The sequence below is a fragment of the Macrosteles quadrilineatus genome, unplaced genomic scaffold (assembly GCF_028750875.1).
Source record: "Macrosteles quadrilineatus isolate MER2022 unplaced genomic scaffold, UCM_ALF_1.0 Scaffold_1__1_contigs__length_201487025, whole genome shotgun sequence".
Lineage (NCBI taxonomy): Eukaryota > Metazoa > Arthropoda > Insecta > Hemiptera > Cicadellidae > Macrosteles > Macrosteles quadrilineatus.
Genome location: NW_026542594.1, coordinates 179,403,354 through 179,416,139, shown reverse-complemented (window position 1 = coordinate 179,416,139; position 12,786 = coordinate 179,403,354). Strand labels below are relative to the sequence as shown.

At 34.0% G+C, this 12,786-nt stretch overlaps 1 protein-coding gene across 3 annotated transcripts in view; it reads right to left on the bottom strand.

The window, feature by feature from the left end:
- The window catches only part of LOC128990820 (uncharacterized), a 63,105-nt gene that overhangs the window by 29,560 nt on the left and 20,759 nt on the right, over positions 1 to 12,786 (bottom strand). The window contains exon 6 of one of the 3 annotated variants that reach the window (XM_054413442.1): positions 5,289 to 6,452. The exons of 1 other annotated variant lie outside the window; for it this stretch is intronic. In XM_054413442.1, coding sequence (XP_054269417.1) covers positions 5,767 to 6,452 — 686 coding nt within the window. In that variant the 3' untranslated portion in view covers positions 5,289 to 5,766. Of the gene's footprint in view, positions 1 to 5,288; positions 6,453 to 8,468; positions 9,776 to 12,786 lie in introns of those variants that run through there. One more of the 3 variants, XM_054413426.1, reaches the window with a different exon arrangement.

Sequence of the window (12,786 nt, the reverse complement as noted above, 5' to 3'; positions counted from 1 at the left end):
CATTATGATGGATCAAAATTTGTATATGGAGAAAAAAAATTTAATTTGATGGAATATAATCCTGATTTATTAGTTGCTGACCCCACATCTTTGAGTGGATTTAAGTATATAGATAATAGACCATATATACCAGAAAACTATGTATTTAAAAGAATGGAAGATAATCTATTGATTGGGGCTAATGGTGATGTATTTAGAGTTACAGGAAAGGATGATGTTATAAAAAATGAATGAAATTGCATACGAACTTCATAAACCTGCAAGAAAGAATTTCATTAGAAGGTCTTTCAAAGTATTAGGTATAAATGAAACCATACAAATAGATTTAATTGATATGCAAAACTATGCTAGAGAAAATTCTGGCAATAAATATATTTTAACTTTAATAGATACATTTTCTAAAAAAGCTTATGCTGCTCCACTAAAGAATAAGACAGGGTTAGTGGTTACAGAAGCCATTAAAACCATTCTACCAAAGGGGGTTAAAAACATTCAATCTGACAATGGAAAAGAATTTTTTAATCAATATTTTAGCAAACTAATGAAAAAATTAAATATTAATCACTATCACACATTTTCTACAACTAAGTCTGCAATTGTGGAGAGGTTTCAGAGAACTTTAAAGAATTGGTTATATAGGGAATTTAGTGCTCAGGGGAGTTATAAATGGTTGGATTTACTTCCAAAGTTAATTCGAAAATATAATAATAAAGTGCATAGATCTATAGGAATGAAGCCTAACCAAGTAAATGTTAAGAATAGTAAATATGTGCATGAGAGGTTGACTTCTAAAGTAGAGCAAGTTAAAAAGCCAAGATATAAGGTAGGTGATAGCGTAAGGATTTCCAAGTATAAACATGTTTTTAGTAAAGGTTATACTCCAAATTGGACAGGGGAACTATTTACAATAGCAGAAGTTAAGAATACAAAGCCTGTGACTTATATCTTGAAAGATGAAAATGGCAATATAATCAGGGGAGGCTTCTATACAGAGGAGTTGTTAAAGACCAAGTATAAGGACATGTATTTGGTAGAGAAGATAATTAGGAAAAAGGGTGATTCGTTGTATGTCAAATGGCTTGGGTTCCCAAGTAGCCAGAACTCATGGATTTCCACTAAGGATGTCCAAGGGAGCATGTCATAAGCCGGGAGCATGCCCGAGTTCACGCGCAAACCTCACATGATTTTGAGAATATACTTGTGAATGAATGTGGATTTAAAATTTTAATGGAGTTTGAACATTTCTATGGGTTTGTATTGGACGAGATCCGGGTCTTTAAAAAAGTGGCCAAAAAAATGAGCCATATTCCAGACGTGTTTTTCAGTATTAAAAAAGTAGAAAATTTATATAGGGGTGTATAGGTCGAGAGCTGGGTCTTTAAAAAAGTGGCCAAAAAAATGAGCCACTCATTTTTCTCATTTTTCCCCTATAAAAAATGCCCTAAAAGTGCCTCTAAAACGCCGAAAGTGGGGTATCTTTGTCCTATTATATCTACTGCGGTGAGAGTAAATATACGGAAATGGGATTTGTAAAATTTTCTTCAGAATTTAAAGGACTGGTACTAAATTTTTATCAAAATCGTTCGAGCCAATTTTGGGAAAATCTGATTTTCCGTTATTTTATAGGGTTTTTATGGGAAAATAACATAATTTACAATAACTTTTGAACCGTAATTTTTACAGAAATGGGATTTGTACCATTTTGTTCAGATTATAAAGGAATATAACATACTAAATTTTTATCAAAATCGTTCGGGCCATTTTTGGGAAAATCTTATTTTTCCGTTATTTTATGGGGTTTTATGGGAAAATCCCCATTAAAAATAAAAATTTCTAAAAAAATGCAAAAAAACTATCAAAATTGTAAGGACCATAACAAACTATGTTAAATCAAAACCGGATTATTGTATAAAATCCTATTTTTTGTTATTTTATGGGAAAATAACATAATTTACCATAACTTTTAAACCGTAATTTTTACAGAAATGGGATTTGTACCATTTTGTTCAGAATTTAAAGGGCTACAACATACTAAATTTTTATCAAAATCGTTCGGGCCATTTTTGAGAAAATCCGATTTTCCCGGTTTTTTATGGGTTTTTATAGGAAAATCCCCATTAAATATCAAAATTTCAAAAAAATGAAAAAAACGCCTGGAGATACCATGGATTAGAACCTACATACCAAATTTCATCGAAATCGGACCACAGGTGTAGTCTCTAGCTCTGTACACATCCAGACACACAGACACACACACAGACACACACACAGACACACACACAGACACACACACACACACACACACACACAGACATCACTTCGAAAACCACTTTTTTGGGTCCAGGGGGACCCAAAACGAATATATCCACTCAAAACTCAAACTCGAAAATTTTGACGAAAACAATACTTTCTCCATATACTATGGTATAGGGGGAGAAAGTAAAAGATAAATGAACAATCAAACTACAAGACTTTTACTCATTCTCAAAAATAATAACAGACATTTTTATTTTGCAGTTTTTTGAATTTTCTCAGTTACTATGCTATACATAAACACTTCAATCTACTTAATTATTTGTTTTTATAAGCTCAACAATAGTAAACAAATTGATAAATTGAAGGGGAGATTTTAGGCACAACTAGCATTGATTTAACACACTCCCTTGCGTTGGTTAGTTTATACTGCTAGCTAGACGTTCTACATTGCCAGTTTCTCTTTCACATTTGCAAGACGTAATAATATCAGTATTCATTTATTATGCTGGAGAGCAGGAGTGCTGCCACTGAAATGTACTGCAAATAAATTTATGTTTAGGTAGCATAGCATTTAGAACAAACAACTCTCAAATGTACTTTATTTAGATAGTTATCTCACTCACTCACTCTACACTTGTCTTAAGTCAAGTCCAGTTCATGATATTTTTGGATGTGATATTTCATAAAACTTTCAATAGAATGAATATTAAAAAAATCAATTTCTAGGACCAACATTTACATTTTTTAACAAAACTATAATACATTTCAGTTGTGGAAAATATCAATATTTCAATACTTGGACCAAAACATCGGTAACCTACCATCAATGTAAAAGTCATCAACTATCGATGCTCATCCCTACTGGCTGCCCGGTTTTCCAAAAGGAATACTTTAGTATTAAAAAATAGTTTCTTTGATGCTAGAATAAACATAAACTTCTATAGAAATTTATAAAAAATAAATAAAAGAAATGTTATGATTACTAGGAAAGACAATTAGAAGATAGTTGTCAATGTTTATTAACAGGTGCTTATAGTAATATTTTAAAAGTTATTATTAGAAGGTTAATTAAAATCATGTATTTTGAAGCTTCTGGTGACCAGTTACAATTGGAAACAGCAGTTTTATAGTTCGGCCGCTTAGAAAGCGACCTCCTCCAGCATTGGTTTAGCATTAGCGCGCAGGTCGTTTTCTAAGCGGCCGAACTATAGTTGCTCTTTTGCTTTTTGTACCGATTCGTCGTATAATACAACGAATTAATGTAGCAGACGCTACAAATAGTCAGCTGATCAGATACCCACAATGCTATCTAACCACACAAGTGGAAGGGGTAGGGCCCCAGCCGCCAGCAACGTCTGTCCTTTGCCTTCCTTGTAGCTAGTCGGGAAAAGTTTCGTATCGTGCAAATTAAATTCATTTCGCGGTGTTGGTCGAATAAAATCTTTATTTTTTTAATATCGTTTAGCCTATATCCCGAAGGGATATAATTGCAACGCGAGTGGAAAATAAAATCAGTTTTTTTGCGAAACAAGTGTCAAAAGTTCGTTTTTACCGACCAACACGAGCCGCCATTTGAAAATTTCACGTTCGTCACACGAAATCAAATCGATCGCGTTTTTTTTCGGAAAACCGTCTAGTTACAATTCCCCATCCTCATCCCTGTGTTTATGTCAGTGTTTTTGTGGACGTCCAAAGTTTGTAAGTAATTTGTGTTATTTATTGTTAAATATTATAATTCAGTTAGTCGCACATGTGTAAAATTTTCTTGTTATAGTTTGTCATTTCCTGTTTTATTAGCACATGTTCTCAGGTTGCAGCTTCCATCAGTATTTTTAATATCCGTTTATTGTAAATCAATCTGCATCATTTATTATATTGTGACTCTCTAAATATATAGGATAAATTAAATTGTATAGGATTTTGTACTCATAGTGAATGTAAATTGCAAATTATTCTACTTATACAGATTAGTAACAGTCATCGTTTAATTTTGCTGAAGTATCAAACAGAGGTAATTTAAGAGTGCCACAGTCAGTATTTTATTTGGGGAAAATTTAAATAATATCAAAAGTGGGAGTAGGTAGCTGGTTCGACTAGATGCGGAAGTGTTATTGGAGGTTGTGACAGTTTGTTAATAGATGAACCGCCAAAGTACCTAATTAGCCATAAAATAATAAGCAATATTCTAATACATACTACTACGATTAAACGCAACATTGTTTGATCAGTTGGACTACGAGACTCGACCTTCATTTTTTAATTCGTTGGCCAACGAACAGGATTTGCTTGGTACTGGTCATCTAAAACGTTAAATTAAATATCACCCCTCTGTTGACACGTTCGTGATCAGTGTGTAGCCGCGCCGTAACTTCCCTTTTGATAGGTCCATTTGACATTATTAAGCAAAAGACTTCAAATTGATTGTAGCACTCAAAGTCATTCAGTATCACACAAACAAAATAAGTAATTGTCAAAACAAAATCAAATGTATCATTCATAAGTATTGTGTAATAAATCAAATTGTTACTCACGTTTTAGTTCTCAATAACCTTGGTAATTCATTATTAGCAATATTATTTACCAGTGCAATAAAGGTATAGTTCAGTAAATCATAGGCCACTACAAAAGATTCACCTTTTAAGTGCAACACTAAATTAATACTAGTGTGGTAGTGAGCAGATTAAATTCAGTGTAGATTAAGATTGTTTATTAAGCTTCATATTAGGGGTATTTCAGTCAGGAAGAACTTCAAACAGTACCAGGGACGTCCCATAAGGACTTCGGGGGATAATATTTATTTTACAGGGCCCACTTAAATATTTTTTAACACCAAGCTTCCACTGCCAGAGCTCTGTCTTATATTATTATTTTCCAAGTTCTTCCAACCTAGGGGCAACCAAGATTTGTAAAGAATTCACTTTGAGAGCATTGCAAGGAGTAAATATATTTAAATATATAAAAGTAGAGAGCTTATCTTTTTATTTTTCTTTACATTTTACACTACAGAGTACAATTTGTACAGTTTACTACAACAATATTTTTATAGAATAGCATGGAATAGCAACATACATACAAATTTCTAGAACATTTTTGTGTGAAAATAAATGCAAAATTAAGCCTTACAAATTTAACAAGTCTTTTTACTGACAAAAAAACCACAATAGATAATAAAGGTGCACTCTGACGACAAATAAACAAAAATTACATTCTTTTGAAAGAAGTAAAGTTTTGTCACATTGATGAAGAGTAAAAACTAAATTAAAATGTCACTTCACAAAAAGTAAGAGGCTCACAAGGGACTGAAACAGTTCTGTAAAAATTTCTTTTTCAATTAACAAAGTATTTTTTTTATCCTATCACACAAGATATTTTCAAATAAAGTATAGGATTATATAACTTTTTATTTGGTGTTTATGTTTCTGAATATTCTGTCCACTGACATAAATGACACCTGAAAACATTTCTTCGACATTGTCAAGTTGTTTCCCCCTCAGAGATCACCATTGTTCATCATTGTCCTGTCCGTACTGTTTTGTAATATATTGTTTCTATAGGGAAATCATAGTATCCACCTAAAAATGATCGGTATCGAATGTCAAAGTGTTTCCCATTTTCTACTGATGGCGACCCTTGGTAATGGTCATGAGTCTGTCCACAAGAAAATACGAATTTGACTGAATATGTTGAATTTGGAGACAAACGCACATTTCTCGTGTCATTAAGAATAATTGGAATGGTCCTGTTGGAATCTCCATCGATCAGTCCTTGATATCTCACTTCAGTAGGTGGTCCTGTCACATTTTGTATTGTTATAGTGCAGTTGCATTGGTGATGATGTTGACTGGAGTTGTAAAGCTTTACTGAGCACAACTCTATTGCGACTGCATTAGTATTTATAGTTATTGTTGATTGACTTTGGCTACCACTGAAATTATTGGGGTACAATCTTTGTTCCAACAATTCTGACAACAGTTCTCCCCTCTTATCAATCTTGTTGCAGATTGATGTCAAGTCAGGCTGTACTTTTTCAGTTCTCAGAGTTTCACCAATCAACTTGAGTTCATTATACGTAAGCACTTCTAGAGGTACCACTTGAGTCATCAAATCTTGGCTAGACAATGTACAGATTCGAATGTGTTTAAGATGGTCATTTAACTCTTCCCTCAAGACTTCTCCATTTTCCAACTCTCCTGAAACTGAAATTTATATTTTGGGTAAAAAGAGTAAAAACTACAAAATAATTATGCTAACAATGACTGAAACCACAAAATACCCTTGTCGCAGCAAACCTTCAAATCAAATTTTAAATTGCATAATTGAAATTTTTACTAAAATATTTTTTTTAAAAGCCATATTTTTTCACCTATGATGGTACTGTACTAGATTTAAAGATTACTTTAGTTGCGTCGCCATCTACTCGTATTTATACCGGTGTCTAGTTGTACCTGCTGCATTTTGGCGACAGGCGTCACGTTATACCTCGTCCAAAATCTGTAGATACAAATTTATGGTGGCGCACCTGTCTAGTTCGTCTCTCTTAAAAATCTCCAGAGGTTCAACTTGACAGTTACGCTAGTGTCAAATTTTACCTTATAAGTCTGCATCTAGTTGTATCCATGACTAATTCTACCTACGACTAGTTGTACCTACGTCCACCTTTACCTATGTCTAGTTGTACATACAACTAGTTGTACCTACATACTAATGTAAACTAGTTTTCAGTCAAATTATCATTAAATGTTTTTGTTTCAAGTCGCTAAATTAACCTCGAGCACTGCGAATTGTTTAATGGAATCTGTCCTGCAAGATACAATAAGAAAATGAAATAAAATCAAAAGCAATTTATCATAAAAAAAAAACAATAATCACAGAATGTACATAATTTTTTAAAAGGCCGTGGGTAGGGCTACGTCAGAAAACAAGAAAATAAACCTTGATGAGAGACAAGGAAACAATTGTGACATATAGGAAAGTAGGTAAATAGGTAGAAACAAGGATACATACTGGCATACAGGCTTTTAAATAGAAAAAAGAAACAAACAAAAACAAAGAAAGAAAAGGAATGAATACTTTCCCATGATGGGTAGAGGAAAGGTTAGACCGAATCTCAATGATCCCTATCGCTCAGGGTGTTAGAGGAAAAGGGAGCAATGCTGTTAGGGTTTTGGACACATAGTGTGTCTGGACGAGGATTGAAGGTGGCCGAAGCCTAAGAAGAAAGATTTTTTCACACGGAATCGGCCTGGCAAATAAGTTCCAGACTTAAGCCAGAGTTGGTGTTGGGAACGAGGGGCTTTGGTTTATTATTTAGGTTATCATAGATTAATCAAAAGAGAATCTTTTACTGTCTTTCACAACAAAAAAACTGCAGAAACAGCACGTAAACTGCAAACTCAATTTGGCCTTTTACCATCTCCACATTTCAACAAAAACAAGAAACCAGAAAACGCCCAATAAAAATCAATATTAATCCTTCTTCTCCTATGTCTTGATTACGATTACGTGCGCCAGGTTCGCTAGTCTTAGTATAAAAGCTACATAGATCATCTCACACCATCCTTCACTCATATTTGAGTTAAAATACGCACCTAGGAGGCACCCCAAGTCCCTAATCGCAGTGATTGATAATTGGCAGTTTATTGAACCTTTAAAGGCATTATCTCTGGGTTCATTAGAAATCAAAATACAGTGTCACATTTAAATCATCTGTAAGTCAATGGTTACTCACATAGCCACTATTTAGCCTTTTCATTGATTTTTAAAATTGATAATCTTGATACTGAGAATTTCAAAATTTTGCATTGAAAATTAACAATAAATAAATGAAATAATAGCAATAATAAATGAACAAGCAAACTACCAAAAGAATAACAGACATTTTTATTTTGCAGTTTTTTTTATTTTCTCAGTTACTATGCTATACATAAACACTTCAATCTACTTAATTATTTGTTTTTATGAGCTCAACAATAGTAAACAAAGTGATAAATTGAAGGGGAGATTTTAGGCACAACTAGCATTGATTTAACACACTCCCTTACGTAGGTTAGTTTATACTGCTAGCTAGACGTTCTACATTGCCAGTTTCTCTTTCACATTTGCAAGACGTAATATCGGTATATTCATTTATTATGCTGGAGAGCAGGAGTGCTGCCACAGAAATGTACTACAAATAAATTTATTTTTAGGTAGCATAGCATTTAGAACAAGCATCTCTCAAATGTGTTTATTTAGATAGTTATCTCACTCACTCACTCTACACTTGTCTTAAGTCTAGTCCAGTTCATGATATTTTTGGATGTGATATTTCATAAAACTTTCAATAGAATGAATATAAAAAAAATCAATTTCTAGGACCAACATTTACATTTTTTAACAAAACTATAATACAATTCAGTTGTGGAAAATATCAATATTTCAATACTTGGACCAAAACATCGGTAACTTACCATCGATGTAAAAAACATTGACTATCGATGCTTGTCCCTACTGGCTGCCGGGTTTTCCAAAAGGAACACTTTAGTCTTAAAAAATAGTTTCTGTGATTCTAGAATAAACATCGAGAGTAAAATTGTGTTGTAGCAAGAATACAAGTTTTGTCAAATTGATGAAAAACTAAATAATGTCACTTAAAATGTAAGAAGACTTTTTTCTTAATTAATAAACTATTTTTTGATCATATTACACAAGATATTATCAAATAAAGTATAGGAATATATCACTTTTTTTGTGTTGGATGTTTCTGAATATTCTGTCCACTGATATAAATGACACATAAAAACATTTCTTCGACATTGTCAAGTTGTTTACCCCTCAGAGATCACCATTGTTCATCATTGTCCTGTCCGTACTGTTTTGTAACATATTGTGTCTATAGGAAAAGAATAGTATCCAAAATTAGAATAACGGTATGGAATGTCAAGGTGATTCCCATTTTCTACTCCTGACCTCCCAGAGTAATGGTTATGAGTCTGTCCACAAGAAAATACGAATTTGACTGAATATGTTGAATTTGGAGACAAACGCACATTTCTCGTGTCATCAACAATAATTGGAATGTCCCTGTTGGAAGCTCCATCGATCAGTCCTTGATATCTCACTTCAGTAGGGGGTTCTCTCCTATTTCGTATTGTTATATTGCAGTTGCATAGGTGTTGATTTGTACTGGAGCTGCAAAGCTTTACTGAGCACAACTCTATTGTGACTGCTTTAGTATTGATAGTTATTAGCGATCGACTAACGCTACCATTGCAATTAGGTAGGTTCAATCTTTGTTCCATCAATTCTGACAACGGTCCTTCCCTCTTAACAATCTTGTTGCAGACTGATGTCAAACCAGGCTGTACTTTCTCAGTTCTCTGAGTTTCACCAATCAACTTGAGTTCACCATACGTAAGCACTTCGAAAGGTACCACTTGAGTCATCAAATCTTGGCCAGACAATGTACAGATTCGAATGTGTTTTAGATGGTCATTTAACTCTTCCCTCAAGACTTCTCCATTTTTCAACTCTCCTGAAACTAAAATTTTGTACTGATTACTTGTAATGTACACAAATTAATATGAGTAGACGCGAACAAATGGTCAGCTGCAAGGCGTATGAAAGAAGGTGTGTGCATAGTGACGTCAGTGCGAGCAAAACATGTTTTATTTTACTAAATCATATGTTTTCTTGTAATTTTCCAAAGACTTTAGAATGACAATCATTACGAATCAGCATTAAATATATAACACTATTCAGTTTGATATATCCAATATAGCATTGTATTCAACATTGAATATACTGCAGTAGTGTTATACATTTGATAGTAAGTACCATTTAATCGAAAAACAGTAAAGCAGTAGCAGTAAATACTTGATACGTATACTTTGATACTTGATACCCTTGCTCAAATCCATCTGTGGGTTCAAAAACAATCGTTAGTGAATCGCGTACAGTAACGACAAAAGATTTTAAATTAAATTAGTTAGGTCTATAATTTAATTAAATAATAATAATGTTTTCAATAAATTATTTACCCGATTTTATGTTTATCTTTTCTTGTCTTTTGCATGCTTCAATCAGTTTGTTTTGCAATCCAGATTCTTTTGGGAACCGATGAAACTACTTTTCTTGTTAGAATTACCACATCCAAAAACAGCGCAAATCGGCATTGCCAACTAATTACAACTTAATGTTGAGGAATCTTCAGTGGCCGTCCCGGAATATACGCCTTGCCATCCCGGGTCCAAGTCTTACCATTAATACTACGGTAATAGCTTATTCCCTATATGGAAAATTCAATAAAAGGCCACCAACCACTTAAAAACAATACATATAGCCATGTTTGATCGTTGCTTGCGATGTTGGCAACGCCATAATAATTAATTGCAGTCCGTTATTCGCGTCTTACACAATCGCGGCAACATCCGCGATTATCTCAGCATCCATGACTATATGCCTTTTTGTGATTGCGTCCATATCTCTGATCAAATCTTAATTGCAGCGAGATTCGTAATGATTTTCCGTAACGCGGCAACAGCCATGATGATTTCTTGCGATTGTGGTCCGTCCTGTATTCGTGATCGTTTGCTGCGGTCTCGATTTCCCACTTCGCAAAATGAGAGAGGCTATTCGGTAAGCTTCTAGTAAATTTTTGAAGTTATTAAGAAAAACGATAGTTTGAAGCGAGGGGTTCCCTACCGGTTTAGTAGTTTAGTACTTGGGTTTAGTGTGCTGTTTTTGTTAAATATATGTAAATACTAGCTGTAACCCGCGGGCTTTGCCCCGTTTAACTTCTTAATTTTTAAGATTATCTCGTTCGCATGGCTCAATCACGTCCTGGTTGAAGTTTGTTCGCTACGCTCACTCACCTTTAGGTTGGTGCTCGTTCGCTGCGCTCACTTGCCTTCAGGTTAGCTCGTTCACTACGCTTACTCGCCTCAAGGTTGAGGTTCGTTCGCTACGCTCACTCACCTTTTGGTTGCAAATTAGCTGTTGTCATAAATGTAAAAGAAATAATAGTGCTGCACCCTGTTGGTAATCCTTGTAAATTTAATGCTACTGAACATCATGGAACAGAACCAACTTGTTTAATTGAAACAGCTGTTAAGATTCAATAATAATTCCATTTCTCATAAGGTTAACATTGGAAACTCCAGAGCCACTGGGGCGGAGCCTGAAAGGATTTTTGAAATAATAATATGCCTATATGTTAATCGGGAATGTGAGCTATCATCATGCCAAATTTCAGCCCAATCCGACCAGTATTTTTCGTGTTCACTTGTCACAAACATACATCCATACATCCACACATCCATACATCCAAACTTTCTCATTTATAATATTAGAAGAAGGACAATCTTGTCAATTTATTTGTAACTATTTATTTTCCACTAAGGCTACTTAAATGAGAGATTTTCAATTATAAAAAACATAAGTAGGATCTGCAAAAAAGGTATTATATTAGAAATTATTTGTATATGGTCACCTAAAAATATATTGCCTGTTAGGCAGACACAGTTACAGTATTTACTGCTTTACTGTTTTTTGATTAAAGGTACTCACTATCAAAATTTTATGTACTACCACAATTGAATATACTATATCACACTACTAGAGTATAATCAATATTGTATACAACACTATATTGGATATAAAACGCTAAATAGTGTTATATATTCAATGTTAATTCGTAATGATTGTCATTCGAAAGTCTTTGGGAAATTACAAGAAAACAAGTGATTTGGCAAAATAAAAGGGTATCAAGTATCAAAGTATACGTATCAAGTATTTACTGCTACTGCTTTACTGTTTTTCGATTAAATGGTACTTACTATGAAATGTATAACACTACTACAGTATATTCAATGTTGAATACAATGCTATATTGGATATATCAAACTGAATAGTGTTATATATTTAATGCTGATTCGTAATGATTGTCATTCTAAAGTCTTTGGAAAATTACAAGAAAACATATGATTTAGTAAAATAAAACACGTTTTGCTCGCACTGACGTCACTATGCACACACCTTCTTTCATACGCCTTGGGTCAGCTGGTTAGACAATAGACGAAGATACCCACAATGCACATGCTACGAGTGGAAGGGGTGAACTATCGGCCCAGCCAGGCAGACCGTCTGTCAGTCGCTTCCCGTCCTCTCCGTGATTAGGTGAGCTAAAAATCGTTTCGTGCAAATTAAATTCATTTGCGGTGTTAGTCGGTCAATTCATATTTTCATCAAATCGTTAGGCCTATATCCCGAAGGGATATGATTGCCGCGCGAGTTGGAAATAAAATCAATTTTTTTGAGAAACAAGTGTCGTAAATTAACTTTGCCGGCTAGCACAAATCGCCAGTGGAAATTTCCCGTTTCGTCAACCAAATCAATTCAATCGCGTTTTTTGGGTAAAGCTCGCCTAATTTCGTTTTGCCTTTCCATCCCTGTGTGTCTTTAAGTGTCGGACGTCCAAATTTGTAAGTAATCTTTGTTCTTTATTGTAATAGTTATAATTTTCAGTGAGTCGCACATGTGGTATACTTTCAT